Source organism: Podarcis raffonei, chromosome 2 (genome assembly GCF_027172205.1).
Source record: "Podarcis raffonei isolate rPodRaf1 chromosome 2, rPodRaf1.pri, whole genome shotgun sequence".
NCBI lineage: Eukaryota > Metazoa > Chordata > Lepidosauria > Squamata > Lacertidae > Podarcis > Podarcis raffonei.
This window is the reverse complement of record NC_070603.1, coordinates 63,095,715-63,117,797: the sequence shown is the minus strand read 5'-3', so window position 1 is coordinate 63,117,797 and position 22,083 is coordinate 63,095,715. Positions and strand designations below refer to the sequence as shown.

At 41.4% G+C, this 22,083-nt stretch overlaps 2 protein-coding genes across 3 annotated transcripts in view; both read left to right on the top strand.

The window, feature by feature from the left end:
- Positions 1–4,217, top strand: part of PDGFRB (platelet derived growth factor receptor beta) — a 72,993-nt gene extending 68,776 nt beyond the window's left edge. For both annotated transcript variants that reach the window (XM_053377016.1, XM_053377017.1), the window contains 4 exons: positions 729–828; positions 1,219–1,324; positions 2,231–2,478; positions 3,056–4,217. In XM_053377016.1, coding sequence (XP_053232991.1) covers positions 729–828; positions 1,219–1,324; positions 2,231–2,478; positions 3,056–3,179 — 578 coding nt within the window. In that variant the 3' untranslated portion in view covers positions 3,180–4,217. The remainder of the gene's footprint in view (positions 1–728; positions 829–1,218; positions 1,325–2,230; positions 2,479–3,055) is intronic.
- A 14,188-nt stretch (positions 4,218–18,405) lies between these two features.
- CSF1R (colony stimulating factor 1 receptor) overlaps positions 18,406–22,083 on the top strand; it is a 38,476-nt gene continuing 34,798 nt past the window's right edge. Inside the window, exon 1 of the mRNA XM_053377015.1 lies at positions 18,406–18,653. Coding sequence (XP_053232990.1) covers positions 18,581–18,653 — 73 coding nt within the window. The 5' untranslated portion in view covers positions 18,406–18,580. The remainder of the gene's footprint in view (positions 18,654–22,083) is intronic.

Sequence of the window (22,083 nt, the reverse complement as noted above, 5' to 3'; positions counted from 1 at the left end):
TGTAAGTCATAGGAATCCCTGCTGCCAGGTGGACCCTGGTGTCATTTCCGGTAGGCAGCCTGGAAATAACTGCTTACCCAATGCTTATGCCAAACTACTTCATCTGTAGTCAATAAAGTTGTAGCCTGATTCAGTCCCATTCAACTGTGTTCTCCTTTATTGGTAGCTCACCTGAAAGGTGTGTGTGTGTGTGTGTGTGTGTGTTTGGGAGTGCGCAGCCTGGGTTTGCAAGTTAATCACATCATTTGTTAGTTCATTCACTGACCACATTCCTGTGTGTGGGCTAGACTGGGACCATGGCATGGGCTTAGTAGGGCTATAACCCTTTATCCATCCAACTTGCATTGAGGAAAAACTCAGAGTGGAGTGAATTTGAGCTCTTTCCCCCAATACAAATTGCAGGCACAAACCCCTTGATCTGAAATGAGACGACAGTAGGGGCAAAGGGATAAGTGGGGGTGGGGCAGGGCCAGCATTCTGATACACGCTGGGATCCCTGTACTTGCAATTTTGCATGAAGAAGTTTGACCTGAAAGTCCATGTGATAAATTTCATGCGTACTGTCAGTGCGGTCCTCAGAGGGGCCACCAATCATTAGCCTTTTGCCATTACCATTGCTGTACTGGTAGTGAGAAAGAGACTAGAATGAGGTGGTGCTGGCATTGGCATGCAGTATACAGAAGTTTCCCCACTAACTGGTTTTGCTTGACCTCCTTTTTTATCCCTAGGTGGGACTCCATATCCTGAACTGCCCATGAATGAGCAATTCTACAATGCTATCAAACGCGGCTATCGTATGTCCAAGCCTACACATGCTTCTGATGAGATGTAAGTGTTAACAGCATATGTTTGCCTATCTTGTACAGAAAAAAGTCCCTTCCTTTCTCTCAGTATAAAAAAAGTAAAGGGACCCCTGACCGTTAGGTCCGGTCGTGGACAACTCTGGGGTTGCGGCGCTCATCTCACTTTACTGGCCAGTCATGACTAAGCCGCTTCTGGTGAACCAGAGCAGTGCATGGAAACACCGTTTACCTTCCCACTGGAGCAGTATCTATTTATCTACTTGCACTGCGTGCTTTCGAACTGCTAGGTTGGCAGGAGCTGGGACCGAGCAACGGAGCTCACCCTGCTGCGGGAATTCGAACCGCCAACCTTCTGATCGGCAAGCCAGTATAGCACTTCCCAAATTATTATTATTTGCTTTTTGTGTCTCTCCAGCTATGAAATCATGCAGAAATGCTGGGATGAGAAATTTGAGATCCGACCTTCTTTCTCTCAACTGGTGGTACTCGTGGGGAACCTGCTGGCAGACAGCTATAAGAAGGTAGAGTTGGGTTGGGCTGAGAGGATAAAAATAATAGGAGGAAAGCCCAGAAAACAGCCTCATTTCTAAACTCGTCCATGACTCTTGACATCAGCCTGCAACAGATTGTGCAAAAGATTGGGAGTAAATCTGATTACAGAGGGAAAGTGGTGGGAAAAGTGGGCTGTCTAACATTATAATATTTTCTAGTATGATTCTGGTTTCTTCATTGCCATTTTCAGTTCCAGATCTGGAGCTAGCCTTTTTCACAGACTTGTGCTCTTAAGAAACTGTAGATTCATCAGGGCTGTCCTTATATTTAGAATCCATAAAAATCCAGCATTGCCTTTATGTAATCTTATGTAATAACCTTGTCCTTGTATGAAAATGTGGTACGGAAGCTGTACTACCCAGGACAGGATGGGGTTGTGCAGAGTTGTTAAGGCAGCAGAGAGCATTGTTGGCTGCCCACTCTCCACCTTAGAGCAGATTTATGCCACAAGGTGCCATAGGAAGGCACTGGACATGGTAAAAGATCCATCGCATCCTGGTCACTGTCTCTTCGAGCTCCTGCCGTCGGGACGGAGATACAGGACGATGAAGACAAGAACGAGCCGCCTTAAGAACAGCTTCTTCTCCAGAGCGATCTCGGCCCTGAATGGGAAGCCTGGACTTTGAAAGTCATCTAATCTTCCTTGCTGTACTATACTGTATTGTTTTAATTAGTGTTTTTATGGAGCAGTCAAGTAATTTCGTTGTCCCTGAGAGGGGGCAATGACAATAAAGATATTATTATTATTATTATTATTATTATTATTATTATTATTATTATTATTATTATTATAAAATGCCACATGCAGAAACATTACATGTGGTATTCATGCACTCACAAGCACTTTCTGTCCTATTTGCCTTATATGAGAGCAGAAGTACCAACAAGTCAATGAAGAATTCTTGAAAAGCGACCATCCTGCTATTGTCCGCACAAGGCCCTGGAACTCAGGTCTCAACAATTCCAGGTCCACTGCCATCAATTCCAGCGCCACCTCAGGCACTGTCCTTTATACAGCTGTTGAACAGAATGAACTGGACAATGATTACATCATTCCTTTGCCGGACCTTAAACCAGAGGGAGCCAATGAAAACCCGCAGGAGGCCTCCAGCAGTCGGGCAAGGTTAGAATCTTAATCTTTCTTCCACTGTGACATTATTCACTCCCAGACCTCCATTATCTCTGTTCTACCAATTGGTTACCTGGCAGGTGAAGTAGACTAAACTGTTTTTATACTCAGTAGCCACTATGGAAGCTGAGTGGATTAGTCTTGGCTCTGTGTGCCTTGAAGTGGTGGTTCCCAAAGGTTTTTCTCACCTATTGCTCTTCCTGTTGAAGTATCCTGAAATATCAGGGCACCTGGAACACCTTGAAGTGGTGGTTGCCAAAGAGCCAAATGATTATGAAGTACAAATGGAGAAAATAATCATAGGTAGAATGACTGCAGATTTTGAAACCCATATTTTGAAGGACCTTTCAGTATAGTCACTGAATGGCCCTCATATATTTACTCCATTTTGGAGATGGGGAACATGGTTGTCTTCTTATGGAATTTTCATTAAGAAGAAGAAGAACTGGTTTCAGAAATCAGAATGGCAGCCCACATGGCACCCAGCTAAGGCTTTCGTAATGTATTGACTCCTGATTAAAGCTGAAACTTGATTCTTTCTCTTTCTCTTCTTTGCTCATTCCACCATTAGCTCTTCACTGAATGAAGCACACACATCGTCTACTATATCCTGCGACAGCCCTCTAGCCCCACAGGAAGAAGAAGAAGAAAAACAAGAAGAAGAAGAAGCACCAGAACTAAAGCCAGACTGCTAGGATTGTTAGAGAGGTGTGTGAGAGAGAGCATGTTTGTGTGCATGCATGGTGGTGCCGGGGAGTTCTGGTCACAAATTGGTGCTTCCCTCTCCTTCAGCCCTACTGCAATATGCCATTATCTTCCATTCTCTTCAGCCCACAGCAGAACCCAGAAACTGTAACACTGAAGAGACTTTCTGCAGCCAGGATTGAGTAGAAGTTTATATGGCTCCTCACGCTTCATAACTGAGACTATTTTCGTTCCATTGCCTAATGCAGAATTCATTCTCCATTCATACTTGTCTCTGCTAACCAAGACCATCATGATGAGAAATGTCACTCTTTGCTTGACAGCTTCACTACCTTATTGCTGGAGCGGAATGAACCTTCATATAAGACTAATCTCTCCACAATAAGGCATGTTCCCCTTGTATCAAGCCAGAGAAAAAACCCCAGTGGTTCTCTTGAGGAGTGCCTTTACTCTAATTGTTTCACTTTCTATTTTTGCAAGCTTATTTTTGAGGCCAGCAACTGTTCAATGAATTCTCTAATCAATGGATTATTAAATTACACCTTTTAAAACTTATCCTGAAAGTGTGGATGGGGTATGAATGTACATATGTATGGACAGTTTTTTTTTGTTTTTGCTTTGCTAGCAAAGGAGACACCGAGAAGTGATCTGCCCACAGTTTTATCCAATTTACAGACATTGCATGGATTCTCTGTTCAGGGCAGTATTATGATGATGACCAACAGAAGAGCAATATCAGGCATTTCACTCGGGTTGTCCTCTTCATTGCCTGGGTTCTCCACTGCTTTTGCTGAGTAGTTCCAGGATCACGAGAATGATGGTACAGATACAGGTACCGTGGATTACAGGTACTAATAGATCTCAAGGATCAGAGATTGTCTAGACTAGACCTAAAGCCACAACTTTATCGCCCAAGGACATACTGAGCAAATGGAGACCATCAACTAATGACTCAGCTGTGGCAACAGCAGGACAGTCCACGGCTACATTTCTCTGCATTCTGCCTTTTTATCAAATTTCTCATTTTAAGTGGGTCTTTCTGAGGCCAGTAGGAGGATGCTAGTGTACCTTGCGAGGAAAGGCAAACTGCACTATATTTGTTTTACCTTGGAGGTCGATTGAGAGCCATTGTCATTGGTCTGTCCCATTCTGCCTCTAAGGGGAAAGGATTGTTGGCAGGTTCTTTCAGGAAAAATGCAGGTTGTGCATATGGCAGCCTTTGCCAACCTGATGCCCTCCAAATGCTTTGGACTACAACTCTGTTGCACCCGAAGGGGCAATGGTTCTTTTTGGATTCAGAACACAATGGGGTGAAGGCTGAAGATTTTATTAAACAGCTCAAAGAAAACCACAAAGCATTGCCATTTTCATACATCCATGATGCTGTTGGAGAGCCCCTCAACAGACAATGGGCATGACCTGGAGCTTGACCATATACAGCACTTTCCAGGTAGCCTAGTATAGAGGTTCTGACTAACAAACATGCTCTTGGGGGTATATATACACAGCTAGAATTTGGGTGATACACCTGTTTTCCACCAGAGCAAAAGACTAACTAATACTTGGCAGGAAGTCAACATAGATCACTTCCAGAGCTAGCTAATGCTCCCTATAGCAGGTGTCAGGATGATATCCCTGTGAAAGCTTATCTAGAAGGTCATGTTTCCCACACAGTGCTGTCTCAGCATGATGAACTGTGAGAAACTACTAGTTTGTGGAATAAACATAATTAACCACCTAAAGGCCCAGATCCACCACCCAAATCTCCTTGAGATAATAATTGTCTTCTGCAGTTTGGCAGTAGAAACTCCCATCAGCCGCAGTTCGCATATGCTGGCTAGAGCTGATGGAAGTTAGTCCCAAACAAGTGGAGGGCACCAGGTCGCCAAAGCCTACCATATGGCATAGTCTGCATCTCATATCAGACTTATATAGAGAACCTTCACGTTTCTTGTTTTAAGCACAAAGCATTGGGAGATGATGAGGATGGATAGAGGAGATTCTACTCCAAAGATGGTAGGTGAGGTTCTCAATATATTCTATTTAAGAGAATCTTGAAAAATTCCTGCCAGTGTGCCTCAGAGCTAATCTACATTTTAGACAGAATGAGCTAGCAGAGTTCTTTCCCATGCTACTTCAAATTACAGGTGGGGGGCAGCACACTTTGAATATTCTCCCTTGTAAAAAAGAAAATCACTATGTGTAGCACAGCAGAGCTGTGCAGCCTTCTTTTTGGAGTGCTGGCCTATTACATGCAAAGAGCTTCAAAAATATGGTTTCTCACTGTGGTCATGAACTGTCAAATTTGGTTCTCATTCATCATAATCTGTAGATCAACTCCAAACTTGCCTGGGGCCAGAAATGCCCCAGTAGGAAAACTGCTTTTTCTCAAAGCCTTCCTTAACAGAAGCAATTCCTGGCAGAGTTGACTCTAATGTCTCCTCCAATTCACTAAATATGCATTCTGGTTGGTGTTAACAAAATGTTGTTTATTTTGTTTTGTACCATATCTTTCACTGCCTTCCATAGATATAGATGGGGGAGGGGTGGTGAGTCAAGTTAGGGATTTTTTAGAAAGAAAGAAAGAAAGAAAGAAAGAAAGAAAGAAAGAAAGAAAGAAAGAAAGAAAGAAAAGGCTTTTCGGTACATTTACTATAATGGTGACTTTTTAAAAAAGGCATTAGTACCTACTACTACCCCACTCCCAATGTTGTATTTGCTAATTTTCTGTCCATTTTCTTGTTATACATTTAGATTTAAGTACTAGTAATTGAAGCAGGGGGTGTTTTCAAAATAATGTGCCACTTAAAAGGATTAGTGTTATGGCAGCGAGAAAGTATATTCCATAAATCATGGGCAGTGCCAGGTTTATCTCTTTCCAACTGAAAGACACATCCTTTTCAATCAGTCTTTGAATTACACTCGTAATTCAAAGTAGTTACCTACTAGATGATATTGCTGCCTGTAGAAATGACCTATTGGCATTCTACTTTAGGACATTAATATGATGGAAATATCTCTGGGTGGGGATGGGTAAGACCACTACAGCGTAGCTTCTTTTAAAGTGCTACGTAGTATAGTAACTACACCATGTTCATATATTACCATAGCATGGACAATGTTTTATCCCAGCTGGCTTAAACAGTATTAGCCCAATGGGCTTAGTACTTTTCCATGGTCAGAGACCTGTAGCCCAGTGGCAACAGCACACAATGCTTTCCATGCAGACGGTCTCCCTGGCATTGGCCAAGACATTTACTGAGATCCTGGAGAGCTATTGCCAGTCAGTTTAGTCTGCCATGGTGTCAGGCACCTTCCTATGCTCTGTGATGGGATTTTGGTGTGACCTGAAATACAAGCCAGCATTTTAAAGAGCACAGTAACCATATATAATTATATAGCTCAGTGGGCTATAGTTGTAACTGGGCAGATATGCTCTGCTACGCCTAAGGTTCCTTGACTAGGATGAACAAACTGATTTGCCTTCTGTTCCACTAAGCTGAATAATTTTTCCGTTTCGCATCTTGGTGAGGTGAGTTTAACAGTGTTGCTGCAAGCGAAAATGACTCCAGCCGAGGCCAGTGGAGCAGCCAAATGAAGTCACTGGGCATTTCCATTCCACTGTTTCAGACTGCTGGGTACCATGTTTTTCCCCCAAACACTGCAATTCATTTGTACCTGCTGGGTCCCAGTCACCAGGTGGCACCAGCTGCAATGGGTTCTAGGTAATAAAACTTTCACACTAATATAAGACACCTGAGCTTTGTGCATTAGACCCCTGACATTGGCAAGACTAGAGTGAGGGGCAAAGAGGAGGTACTTAACCAAAGAACTCTTCTTTTTCCACAACTTTTATGGCCATGGTTTGGCCTATGAGTCTCCCTCCTCCAGGGGTCCATTGCTGTTTTGTATTTTTGCATTACTGTCATTTGGGTTTGCTTGGCTTTATTTTATATTTTTAGAATATTGGCTAACCAAATCCCTGACTGAAACACGCTAAATTTTAGAAATGCCTCAAATCCATTTTTGCAATCTTGGTCTCATTTCTGGTCTAGCATATTAGTATAGTCTCTGTAATATTTTAATCTACAGCTGTTTCACTGTTATCAGTTCAAATATAAGCACCTTTCTCCAGCCACCCACTACTGCTATGTAGCCAGAATGTACCAGAGGAATATTGTCACATTACAAAATTATGTTTTTTATATATATTTTCTGCGCTTTGAAATGCTTATGAGATTGATATGTATACAGTTTTTTTGTCTCTGCCTTTCCATTTCTGTTTGACTGTGTTGTTTTTATTAAGTGAGGGATGTAGAGAATGGCAGAGTTTTACTTTCTGTTGCTGTTGTGTGATCCATATTATGGTGGACTTTAGTTGCCTTTAGTATGGTGGACAATGAGTTGCCTTGTCTACTTTTCCAAGGGCCAAGATGTCCTTCGTAGATCGAAAGACAGGATATAGAAGTGCAATTAAACAATGTTATTGAAGTTGGCCAATATTGGCATTTAAGCTCCCTTCTTCATAGTCTCACCAGCTTTCTGAAATAAGCAGCCCATTCAAAAACAGTTTGGAAACCAGTAAACACTAAATTGAGGACTGGAGAATCAAACCAGTTCCGTTTGATTTGTAAAGCATTGCACATGTTCCAAGCAAAAGGGAATCTTTCTCAGATTACTTTCTTTACAGACACTCATAATGCAAATCTTATTGACAATTATTATAGGCAGTTATTATATGGTCATTGTTAAGATAATCTGAACATTTCTAAAAGGGTCAGTTCCATGTTATGTTTCTTCTGTTAATTTAAAGAATCTGAGACAAAATGGCCAAGATTGCCACTGATTCTGATGAATCAGATAGAAGAACTTGGCCATTTGTGTGTATCAAACGTGGATTTAATAATCTTTTGACATCTACAAAAACGTCCACTTTATTCTTGTTTTGTTACATGTATCTTAAAGTAACGAATAGGGGAAAAATAACATTAGAAATGAATCACAACGTATCTCTTCCTCTTCATCCATCAGATTTTCTCTTTGTGGAGGAAGTTGTTCCACTTTCCAGGCACCTTTTTGGCATTTCCAATCCTTGTCTCTGGGCAGAGCCATAGAGACTCTTTCTTATAGCAGCTGACAGCAGTCTCTGAATGGGAAGCAAAATCCATTTCTTGTCTTTTTAATCCTTTGTACACCATCATGGGAGTGAAAGACAGAAAGGTGTCTTGAACTAAGGTACCAAAGATTTAATGTTATCCTAGGTTTACAAATGTATGTTAAGACTCTTATTAAGCCACATTTATACCAGTGAAATATTATTTTTTATGCTGTAAACTTGTCATATGTGTTTTCTAAAAAGATTTTTAAAATTAAAAGAGCTTCTTTTTAAAAACCCTGGGGCTTCTTTGTGATCTTACTACAGCCTACATTTCTTAGAAAACATGGGGGGGTTGAGGAGGTTTCTCCTGAATTTCTTAGCAAATGAATTAACAGCATTGAGAGGAAGAATGTTAATATGCTTAGGTGCCACAAGACTCTTTGTTGAACATGGTTAATATAACTCCAGGGCTTAGAGAGAGCTTATCTGCAGTACCAAGGAAAGAGTGTACGTGACAGAGAGAGAAAGAAAGAAAGAAGACTTATATAGCAAAAATGATATGCCAATGGAGACGGAGTCTGTGAACAGATGAAGACTCAGTGGGCTGTATGAAAAAAAAGGTAAGTGGAAAGAAGAGCTTACAGGTGCTGCCTAGGTGTGTAAGAAGGCATACAAGCAGGTCTGCCAACAGCAGAGACCTGGTCTGTTGTTTGTATGCACCTCTGAGAGGTGTGAGCCAAGACTCTGAGGGCTCCTCCAATATCTGGAATCCTACCAATTAATTTACCAGGCCCTATCTTGCCTATAGCAGTGCATTCAAGTAGCGTCCAATGAAAATGCTTCACCTGAGAGAACATACAAGCCTTGCTCTAGCATAAATCAACACCGGAGGCTAGCCTAAAAATGTTTCTTCCATCCAACGTCTCTGAACTTTGAGAGCTCTTCTCCACTTCCATGGGGGAAACTAAATGCAAAATGTGTGTTCATCATCAGGGATGATTATCATATACATTCATTTGTTTGCAGCTTCCCAGAGCATGTGAACAGCATACAGATTCTGCAAAATACACTTATGTAAGCTATTTCCTATATGGAAGTGTCATCTGTGCAGAGAATGTTCATGTTTAAATTGCCCTTAAGCTGCACATTCTTCTCCAGCTGAGGAAATGTGAGAGGTGTAATACGAAGCTTATATTTTACATCAAAGGTTAAGGCTCATGGTGCTGCCCTGGGATGTTCAGGAAAGGTGAGGACCTTGCTAGGTCTGGATCCAGCCAGTCCTTGGATGGGAGACAGCGTGAGAATTCTATGTATGCCACTTTGAGTTCCATGAAGAAAGAAAAGGGGTGGTGTTATAAATTGCATTAAATAAATAATCGCCCCACCTGTCCTGGGGAAAGGAGGGGCTGTTGCTTTTTGCATGTATTTGTTTAAATTCTACACAGTCAACTAACTGTGTGGCTCACCTAAAAATGCAACCCAGCCTCAAGGCAATAACCAAAAGTAACTCAGAACCAGGAGATTGATCTTTGTCAGGGGACACAAGGGACTCAGCTACATTGGCAAAGAAAAAGTGTTTTTTATGTGTTGTACTGTATATGCATTATAACACTGTGACACCAGATGGCGCTGTGGAGTTCCATTTTTGCCAACCCGATTTCTCATACAAAGTTTACATTGTGTTTAACTGAAATGCTTCTTCTAGATCCAGCCAAGGACAGCTGCAGAAAGTATCGCTTGGTCTGCGGGCATCTCATGCCTGGTCTAAATCATTATTTGTTGCCCAAGATTTCCCCCCCCCCATTTGCAAGACCATCTGTATGCCTGTCCTGGTTGGAGCGCTCTCACATTTCCTGTGCCATGTTTCAGCTACTGCAGATTATCCAATGCAACAGCTGGTTCAGCATTTTGTCAAACACTTAAATTCCCTCTTCCTCTCTCTTGTATTACTAATTCAGTAAAATCATTCCCTCTTGTAAAACAGCTGTTTTAATGCATCTTCATGGATGTCTGCTAGCAACCTGGGTGCAGGTGACTAATGAGATGGTTTTCTGAAAGAGAAGGTAAAATGAGCATCCTTGGCACATCCACTTAGCTGAAACTCTCAAAACTCATTGCCTTTAAAATCAATTTGGTGCTGTGGCTACAGCATGCTGTATTGTTGTCCTCCTTCCTGTTTGTGTCAGCTAGTAAACTGCATTAGCTGATAGAAGATTATTCATGTGCATGTGTAAAATGAGCCCGCTTTAAGACCCTGAAATGTACCATAAAGGTGCAGCTTCAGTCCCAAAGCTAGAAGACATCCCAGTCAAAGCTTCCTGTGGCTGATTTCCCTGGATACAGATGAACTGCTACTAAGCTGAGGAGAACAGCTTGATGGCTTTTTCATTGGAGAAGGCATGATTCATAGGGGGAGGCTGAGATGTTGTCAAGACTGGCTGCTCTGTCCACTGACAGTCATTAATAGTTGAGTCAACAAAGAAGGAAAAATAATCACCCTTACCCCGTCAAAAAATATTGCATATATACAAACCCTTTTAATGTTAAGCCTTTGGGGAAAGAAAGGAACTCAACAAACTTCAGTGTCTGTGGGGAAAATCATAGACATCCATCAAGTGTAAGCAGACATGAAGTTACCTGAGCATTAGGGCTGTCCAAACAAAAATTACCTCAGAACCGGTCTCAGATTTATGCACAAGCTAAGTAAGCTACAGCTTAGGGGCTCCATTTACGAAGGGCCTCCAATTATTTTTACTAAATTTCTATGAGTTTGCTCTCAAAAATGTCACCAAACAGTTTTAAATTATCACCGCTTCCATTTAGTAAATGCGAACTGCATGTGTGTGTAACTGCTCCTGTGTTGCTGAACATTAAAAGTTCTTACATGTGTCAAGCAAGAAATTGTAAGCTGTTTTCCATTAAAGATATTTCAAAGGCAAATAGGCTTATTGCCTATGTTTTTAGTTGCAACCTTGCCTATATATGCAAATATAAAAGTTTATAATTTCTGCTGGAATAACACACACTTTCTGGGTCATGTTATGGGGCCTCTTATACCTGACACAGCTTGCCTTAATTGGATCTTGATCAGAACCCACCTGGTTGGCTTGAATAATAAACCAGAACCTGCTTGGAGGCTGACATTGCAGGCAAGTTGTTTTTCCTCAATCCAAATAAGAAGCATCCCCATCCGATGAAAGTGAGGGTCATTTTCAGTTGGCAGATTCCCCTCTGTAGCAAACTCTTCATATTAAACTGGGATTTGCACCTTGTATTACACTTACAGTGCCACAAACATCCACATCAGATTCATACCTCATCCAGCCTTACTGGGTATGCTGGCATCTTTATTCAATAATTTTCATTACTTTTGTTAAGGATTTAGGCTTACATCTTGTTTATGAGGAAGTACACTTAACTTTGCTTTTCATACTCAGGACCCACAGATATCTTGGTTGGCCACAAGTGAGAAGAGGAGGCTGGACTAGCTGAGCCTTTGGCCTGATCCAGCAGGATTCTTCTTATGTTCTGAACAGAGCTGTCAACTTTTCCCTTTTCTTGCGAGGAATCCTATTCGGAATAAGGGAATTTCCCTTTAAAAAAGGGAAACATTGACAGCTATGGTTCTGAATGGAAGTGAGTTCTGAAATGTTACCATCACCTATTATGAGGTGCCTCTTCAGTTTCATCATTATAAATAATTATTTGGCTTGCAGTTGCCTTTTGCTTCTATTTCCATGCAATTAAAAGCAAAGTTTTGAGAGGAATTACTTCAGGTTACCTGGTACTCATCAGGCTCCCCATGGGAAAGATTTGTTTGCCCTACCTTAAAGCATATCTTTAGTTTCAGAACACCATGGGTGCACCAGAATTCAAGTGCAGCAGACTCACTTAACCCCCAAGGCACTCTCTTACATCATACCCTCCAATATTTCTCCGATGAAAATAGGCCATCCCATTACATAATGATAATTTTACTATTTATAGCCCACACATTTTACTGGGTTGACCAAGCTTCTCTGGGGAACTTCCAACATATATAAAAACATAATAAAATATTGAACATTTTTTTAAAAAACCAACTTCCCTATACAGGATTTCCTTCAAACGGCTTGAGGGTCAGATAACGCCATACCCTCCAACATTTCTCCTATGAAAATAGGGACATCCTAAGGAAAAGTAGGACATTCCAGGATCAAATCAGAAACCAGGATGGCTTCTCTGAATCAGGGACGTCCCTGGAAAATAGGGACACTTGGAGGATCTGCGACATTGTCTCCCAAGACAGACAGATGAAAACAGTTAAATGTATGGTGGTTCTGTGATCACGTTCTAGGTAATTATTTCCAGTTATTGAAGTGCTTGATGCTGACACAGTCCTCATAACCTAAATATAACCCCACACCCTTTAATGAAAGTAACATATGAACTGATAATGTCAGTTTTTAGACCTAACAATTGTCTGGAATTCATCTGTGGATAGAAACGATTGACATACCACTGAGAGATAGTTTCCCCTCTGGGCAAGCAATTTAATATTTGTTCCTTCAAAGCGAGTCAGTTCCTTTTGAGTTGGCATTTGTTCCTGGAAAAATGGATAAATAAGGAAATAAACGTCTTTTTTTAAAAAAAAAAATCAACCCTTCCGTTAAAAATATGCATTGGTCAAGACTTTTGAGCAGTGGCATTACCAGCCAGGATGGTATCCTTAACTCTATGCTCAAAGAATCTAGTAGTAAAACAAAGATTTTTATTACTGTTCTCACAAATCACTCATTGTTTCCTGCAGTTCTGGTGCACAAATCATAGAATCATAGAGTTGGAAGGGATCCCAGGAGTCATCTAGTCTGGCCCCCTGCAATGCAGGAATCTCAGCTAAAGCTTCCATGACAGATGGCCATCCAAGCTCTGCTTAAAAACCTGCAAGGAAGGAGAGTCCACCATCTCTCGTGGGAGTCTGTTCCACTGCTGAACAGCTCTTACTGTCAGAAAGTTTTTCCTGATGTTTAGTTGGAATCTCCTTTCTTGTAACTTGAATCCATTGCCTTGAGTCCTACCCTCCAGAGCAGGAAAAAACAAGCACCCTCCCTCCTCCATGTGACAGCCCTTAAGATATTTGAAGATGGCTATCATATTTTTTTTTTTAATATTTTTTATTAAGAAGTTTTTATAACCACATAAAAACATAACATAACATAAACACAACAAATACATAAACAAACAAAAACAAAAACAAAACAAGAAACAAGTACCATTTCATATCTTAGTTTCTTATACCTTTCTTCCCCGACTTCCTCATGCCTCCCTTTTCTGTATTCCAGATTCTAATCAATTACTCAGCAAATCTTCCCTTATTTTAAATTAAGTTTAAGCTACTCTTCCTTATTCTCCTTGTCTTAACCATTGCTAATAGTAACCATTTACTTTCCAGTCCAACATCATTCTAACTTTCATTAATTTTGTAATATTTCTTTAGATAGTCCTTGAACTTTTTCCATTCTTCTTCCGCTGCTTCTCTTCCCTGGTTTCGGATTCTGCTCGTCATCTCTGCCAGGCCCATGTAGTCAATCACCTTCATCTGCCATTCTTCCAGAGTGGGTAGATCTTGTGTCTTCCAGTACTTTGCAATGAGTATTCTTGCTGCTGTTGTAGCATACATAAAAAAGGTTATATCCTTCTTTAACACCCCTTGGCCGACAATACCCAAGAGAAAGGCCTCTGGTTTCTTAGGGAAGGTATATTTAAATACCTTTTTCAGTTCATTATAGATCATTTCCCAGAATGCCTTAATCTTCGGGCACGTCCACCAGAGGTGAAAGAATGAACCTTCCTTTTCCTTACATTTCCAACATTTATTATCAGGCAAATGGTAAATCTTTGCAAGCTTGACTGGGGTTATGTACCACCTATAGATCATTTTCATAATATTTTCTCTTAAGGCATTACATGCCGTAAATTTCATCCCGGTGGTCCACAACTTTTCCCAATCAGCAAACAAAATGTTATGACCAATGTCCTGAGCCCATTTAATCATACTTGATTTAACCGTTTCATCTTGTGTATTCCATTTCAACAGCAAGTTGTACATTTTTGACAAATTCTTAGTACTGGATTCTAACAATTCAGTCTCCAATTTTGATTTTTCCACCTGGAAGCCAATTTTACTGTCCAATTTAAACACTTCATTTATTTGGTGATAGTGCAACCAATCTCTCACCTTCCCTTTTAATTTCTCAAAACTCTGCAATCTCAGTTTGTCCCCTTCCTGAAGATGGCTATCATATCTCCTCTTAGTCTCCTCTTTTCCAGGCTAAACATACCCAGCTCCTTCAAGTGCTCCTCATAAGGCTTAGTTTCTAGACCCTTGATCATCTTGGTTGCCCTCCTCTGCACACGTTCCAAATTGTCAACATCCTTCTTAAACTGTGGTGCACGGAATTGGACACAGTGAGCAAATGGGTAAATGTGGACAGGATTGCAGCATAAATAGGACCGGCTGTAATTTTAAGGGTACAAATGTCCTCTGGTGGACTCTGATGAGCATACCTGACTGTGGTGGCAATGCTCACATACTGAACTGGGCAACCTTTTAATTTCTCACTATGCCCCACAGTGAGACTAGGTCAGCAGCATTTTGGGAAATTAAAAGGGTGGTGAGATCCAGCTGTGTGGTACTTCTTGTGAGACCACATATTTTAAAGAACATCTAGGCTGTTAAGTCCTGGAAGACCTGCTCTCTGCCTTACAGGCCTTTTCCCACCTGGCCTGGGAGGGAGGGGCCTTGATTGATTCCAGCTGCAAAAGCTGAGGGTGCTGAAGAAGCCAGAGGCCATCTTGGCTGTCTCTTAGTGCAGACCCACGTCATGGAGCCTGAGCTTCCACAGCCACCGCCCACCATTGGCAGCAACAGCAGCAGATAGGTTCAATGCTTAATATTTTATTCTCTCACTGCCGTTTTAAATGTGTATTTATATATGACTTCTTTTAGTGATGTTTTCTTCTGAAATGTTTAAGATAATTTTTTTGTTAACTGTGCATTCAGTAGTTGAAATCTTTAAGATAATAGGAAACTAAAATATGTAGCTTTGAATGTATACTTTGCATTTGACTTTCTTCAGCAATGCTTTATTCTGGATTGTTTTATTTGATGTTTTGATATAGGTTGTAAACTGTTTTGAGTCCCCTCCACCTAAAAAAATATAAAGCTGTATAGAAAGGATAATAATAATACTAATAATACTAATAATTAATAGAGTGTGGGGGTTAGGGCAGGTATCAGCAGTGCCCCCTGGCAGGGCATAGTTGCCCTAGCAGATGCCCAATGATATGAGGTGGCTGACTCCAACGATGAACTGAAAGGAAAGGAGCCTTTCAGCTCAACAAATGCCCTTGCTGATCTCTGGAACAGTACACTAGTTGATCAGATGCAGCTGACAAAGGATTCCTCATTGCTTGTTTTGGAATGGGGACAGAGTTGTGTGTCAAAAAGCCAGCCTGCTCTTGATTTTTCACAACACTGACAACAATTCCCTCATGGGTGACTCATTGGTTTCATCAACATCAGGCAGAAAAGCATGGATTCCCCCGGGCTAGCTTAGGGGTGATAGGGGCCATTGCATTTTGGTCCTAGCTATCATTCTGAAGTGTTCCTGCTGAAAATGAAAGGAGCGTTTCTGCAACTATTCAAAATTTGCCAGCATTTCAGATTTTGGCTTTCCAGTTTGCATCTGAAATGTCAATGTTGACTTTGAAATGCAAGTGCTTTATTATGTATTTATCACATTTATGGCCTGCCCGTTCCCCAAGGAGCTCAGGGACTTCATGCCCTGTTTGTCCTTACTCAGGAAGCATCTTACTGGCCAGGCTGCTAGATGAAGATAATTTGGTCTGGTCTAGCAAGGCTCTTCTTACTGCCTTAGGGCAGTATCCAATTATATCCTTACAACAACCCAATGAGGTGAGTTAGGCTGACAGGTGCAGTGATTGGCTCAATGGTCACCCAGTGAGCTTCAGGGCTGACTGGAGATTTAAATGCAGGTTTTCCCCTCGCCCAAATCCATTGCTCTAACTACTTCACAATACTGTAATCGTTTCATGGGGTTTCAATGACCAAATTCCATCAGTTGAAATACTGCTAAATGCAAATAAGCCACACCTGCCAAATATAGGGAGATAATAAATAACACTGTATGCCAAATCCCCTAAATTACAATTTTAGGTCTACGATTGCTTCTCTGGCTGAATGCAACAATGGGGTGTGGCACATCATTTGGGAGTCAGAACCAATCAAAACAATACCAAATAAAAGTACAACCAAGAGATATTCAACCATGAGATACACTGATCCAGGCTTCCATACACATATTCCTAGCAGGCTGAGGACCATTATGCACAAATTCAGTGACTCTTTCCAGTCCAGCGTTATTGAACCTATCTGTGGTTTGGGAGGGGGGAAACAGAGGGCTGGGTTTAGTCGTCGTCCCAAACCTCCTAATCAGCATAGTGGCACAATTATTGGATGTTTCAGGGTAGTGGTGGAGCTCTCTGTACACACAGTAGAAGCTTTTGTGCATATGCATAGACAGATCAGGTCCCATATCTGTCGTTGTAAACAAAACCCTTAAGGTTACTGTAAAGGAAAGATGCTTCCTCCCACTTACTTCCCATTTTGCTAATGCTGACCAATCTGAAAATCCACCAAGGAAGGTAAAGGGGGTCCTTGGCCTGTGCTTCCATCCCCATGTCAGCCTTTTCTTTAACCGCAAGCTGTGCAGAGCTTCACCTAACTTGTTCATTAGTGAACCCAGAGCAAACAATATATAATAAGAACATAAGGCAACTCCTGCAAGATGGGACCCAAAGGCCTCTCCGACATACCGCACCTCCTGTTCTTTTAATGACCATGTGCCCTGCCATTCCTATAGTGTTTGTGTCAAGAAATAACTACAGTGGTACCTCAGGTTAAGTACTTAATTCGTTCCGGAGGTCCATTCTTAACCTGAAACTGTTCTTAATCTGAAGCACCACTTTAGCTAATGGGGCCTCCTGCTGCTGCCGCGCCGCCGGAGCCCGATTTCTGTTCTCATCCTCAAACAAAGTTCTTAACCTGAAGCACTATTTCTGGGTTAGCGGAGTCTGTAACCTGAAGCGTATGTAACCTGAGGTACCACAGTATGTCCTGGTGGTTCTCTCCATTTCACCAGATTTCCATTATGCCACTATTCCTATGTTCCCCTTTAACACCAAACACCCCAGCTCCCTCATCTTGTATTGGAGGCTTCTATCATTACCATATAAAAGCGGTTACTTCTGCAGATATGTTTGCCACGAGCATTTCCCCCTAAAGATCCTTGGGTGGCTATTAAGCCCTACTATGCACTCATTGCCTAGTTCTGCCCTGTTCCCCATCTGAATGATTTGGATTTCTACCCTCATCCTCCCAGCTCACACCAGCTTTTCCCCAGGGGTCGGTTTAAAAGCTCCCTCTGCAACATTTTTATATTTGTTCTGCGATGAGAGGCCAGAGAAGTTTACTAGTTTGCCAGCAGGAATGGGAGAGAACTTTGGTTCAGTTCACACGTTAAGACAAACCTACCTGATTTACACTTCCCTAAACAATATTCAAATGGAAACACAGCAATCCTTCAGATTTTGTGATGCAGTTCTCCAACTTAAAAAATGCATATTATAGGAAAGTGCATAAAAATGAATACATTGGTGTAAACAGCATACAGAAAGGCATCATCTTAGAAGGAAATGTGTGCAATGTTTATTAGGAGTGAGGTGCACTAAAATGGATTTTTTTATTTTAAAAAAAGTAAATTGATATGGAAATTTGGTGAACTGGAGTTAATGCTAGAAATTGAGAAAGCAAGTGAAACCGAAAGTGATCTATTCGTCCATCCCTATTCGCAAGAGATCCTTTCGGATTGTTGTCCATGACAACATAGGCAAAGCTCACCTATATGAAGGGTTAACCCTTTAAATGGGGCATCACAATGCAGCTGCACCTCCCCTCCCCATCTACGACTGGTGAGTTTTCGTGACACACACGCCTTTGCTCATTTGCTCTTTTTTTTTTAACTAAAAAAATTAGGAATTTCCTAACTTGTGGTCATTTCAGAAAAAGGAGAAGTTCCCACTCCAAAGAGGGAAACAGACACAGAGAACGCACTACTGAAAAAAGCTTAGCAGTATTTTCTGCCTCATCTATCTCTCTTTCTCCTAAAGAAGATCCACTGGACCAAAGCCCTGGCACGATTCTAATACCACAGCACACCTGTCCTGTGCAGGATGGGCACGTTTATTCCAGGGCCAGTGGGCCCAGCCATCCTGACGCTCTTGGTAGCAGCTGATATCTGGCATGGTAGGTTTGCTTTTTCTCTATTGCATGGACACCAGGGTAGCTTTGGGCGGCTCACGAATGGTCTAGAAAAGCAATCATGTTGCATAGTATAAGGGAGCTTCTTATATCAGTACGCATTAGAAACATCTCTGAATTATTACAATAACAGTAATTTTATCTGTTGAAACTGCATGATTCTGTCAAAGTTTGTTCTTTTTCCACTGTTACTTGGGATTTGGTCGCCAATTCATATTTGTGTCGTTTTCAGAAGTTGTTTTTAAGATTGGCTTCACTTTTCCATAGTTAGGTCATATCAGCCTTTTGTCCACAAATTGAATACTCAGGTGTGAAGTTTATCCCCCCCCCCGCCCCGTACGATAGTTCTAAAAAGTGGCTCTAGTATTTCTCACAGTTTGAATGGTAGGCATACTGTGGGGATTACATAAATTGACTCGATGTGCATTCTCGGAGAGGATGAAGTCCATCAATGTTGCATTATTTCTCATTTTATTTAATATATTCATGGACTGTTTCATACTTAAGACAATCTCTAAGCAGTTTAAGATGGTCTCTAAGATCAGAGACTAGGTTTACACTCCAGAAAGAGAACTGAATGTGATACTTCCCATCTACTAGTGACTAGAGGTTTTCTTTGTCAGACGTCTAATCATGTTTGTTCTTAGATGTTGTTTTTTAAATAGCTAACCACTGGACTAGGGCCAGAGTCAATTTATTATATCTTTATATGTTTTTAATTAATAAATTAGAGAGGATCTTGGAAGGTGCCCAGTGGTTAAGGCATGGGATGTCTACTCAGTCCCAAGTTTCCCCAAACCCTACAATTCAAAGTGCTGCAGCTCTTTGCAGCTCAGGGCCTCAGTACTTCAAGGACAGCCTCAGGGAGAGATTCAGGTAGGTAGCCATGTTGGTCTGACGCAGTCAAAAGAAATAAAAAAATTTAAAAAATTGTCCAGTAGCACCTTAGACACCAACTAAATTTGTTCTGGGTAGCTGAAGAAGTATGCATGCACACAAAAGCTTATACCCAGAACATACTTAGTTGGTCTCTAAGGTGCTACTGGACAATTTTTTAATTTATTTAGCCTCAGGGAGAGTGAACCAACCTGGACCCTGCATTCATCGCCTGAGGTCCTTCCCCATGTGTCTTCTCTGAGGGAGGTGTATAGGGTGACAACATGAGAACAGGCATTCTGGGATTCTCTCCCCAGGGAAGCATGCCTGGCACAATCATGGTCAGTTTTTAAGCATTTATCCAGTCCTGAGGTTCCTAAATTGGGGTGGGGGTGGAGGTAGCTAGTTACTGTATGTCTGTGGCCTCATTCTTGTGCTCATCCTTTTAAGAGGGGTGTGGGTAGGATTTGCGCTCTCTCTCTCTCTATATATATGGATAAGCACCTGAAGTCCTGTGTTATTGCTGCTTTTATATTTGGCTTTAATTTTGTTTTGTTGGTTTAATGTTTTTATCATGTAAGTCTCTTGCAGACACTTCGGTGTAAAAAGCAACTAATACATTTAATAATAGTGAATAACCACAACAGCCTCTTTTCTGCTTAACTGACCTATTTCCCTTCAACTTTCTATGAATATCACTCTTCCATCTTGTTCCTATTTCCATCCCTTCCACATGCACACTTAAAAAATAATAATAACAACCCCATAGTTTCTAAATTTTTGCTTCCACAAAAGAAAGAAAGCTTCCAGTCACAGAATTCTGCATATTTATTGTTCGTGAATAAATAGTGCACATCAATAATGCACACAATTGTAGATGGCCTCAAAAGGCAGACGCAATCAAAGGTTTGCTGCGAAAGAGAGTAGCGTTCATATGCCACCTTTAGGGTGCAACCTCTCCAAGTTGGCTCCTAATACTGTAGCAGCCGCAACAAAAAAAGCTAAGAACAATGCGGGCAGCAATATAACCAAGTCATTACTGTATAGGCTGGAAAACTTTTTGGTTAAGGTGGAAAACTTCAACACATGTCAAAATGTGATTGTTCTGGTTTAGCGTCCAAATGTAACTGCAAACAGCAGGGTGAAAGAGTTATGTGCCTGGTTGAAATGGCTTCACTGGAAGAGAGAGAGGGGGTGGAAATGGGCCAGCAGGACAGTAACTGAAGGTCACTTATGCAATGTGGTAATGTGGTAAAGTGATAGCCAGAAGTTACTGAAAGTATAAAGGAAGTAGGGGAGGAACGGGGTCAGTGACGTTTTCTGAAAGCTCATGAGAAAATTCATTCTCATCAGCTTAAGAAATGGCAGCAAATATATTTATCCGTATTTTGAATAAACTGCAGAAGCTGACTATACATTCTCATTGGTGTCCTGCTGCTACTACTACTACTACTACTTATAATAATAACTTTAAATCCACGATTGAATGACACCAGTATAGCTGAATATCATGCATATAATAGTATAATAGTTAATACAGTTGGTCTACAAAGTATACCTTAAGCTTGTAAGAAGAGTTAACTACATAAATACCCCAAAGTCAGCTTCTGCCCCTATTCCAATTCTGAGTAGGCAAGGAATGTAATATCCTCTGTATGCTTCTGATGTGTCCCGTGTCTAAGCAGGAGAGATCAGTGGGACTATGAAGACATTCACTTCCTCCCCAACCCCACCCTTTCTGGCCCAGCTGGCCAGTTTTGAGGTTAGCAAGGTGGCTCCCTTTCAGGATCCTTCACACCTGGTGTTTCCGAGCCCCGCTTTAATATCCTTTGGCATCAGAGACAAGAAAGGGTAGCAATAGATATCTGTGTGCTCTCCTTTTCTGAGGAAGCATGGGCGAAGATGTTTCCATCTTCTCTAATGCTGTCCCCTCCTTGGGAACATATGTGCACTCAGCCCAAGAAGACTGATGTGTGTAAACTCTCCCTGGCTCATCCATGCCTCTGAATTCTGAGAGCCAGTGCTTTTTTTCAGGGAGTACTCAAGCATACACAGTATTGGCACCTTTTGTTGTTGTTAAAAAGTGTGGCACTTAGTGTAACATCTTCATGGTGAGTACCAGCACCCATTTTTCTAGGGAAAAAGCACTGCTGAGAGCTAATATATAGTCAACTCGTGGCTGGACCAAGGATGCTTTATTTTCATCTGGAACCAAAGGCCAATTCATATATAAATCATCCGACCGATGGAGGGATATCTGAAGAGTCTGGACCAGATGACAATAAATCATCGTGCTCCTCCACTTAACAATGACTGAGTCACCAGTATCTCACATAGTCACTCTCTATCCCATACCACCTACAGTCATAAATTTAAAAATTACGCTGTTTCTGGCTATGTCCATGAATACAGATGTTCCACAGTTAAGGAGCAGAGACAATTCCCAGTTAGGGAGGGGGAGAGACTGGCCACCTTCTACTCCTGCCCCCAGCAAAGCATTCACACATCCAGTGGGCAGTACCTGCAAAGCCGCCCAACA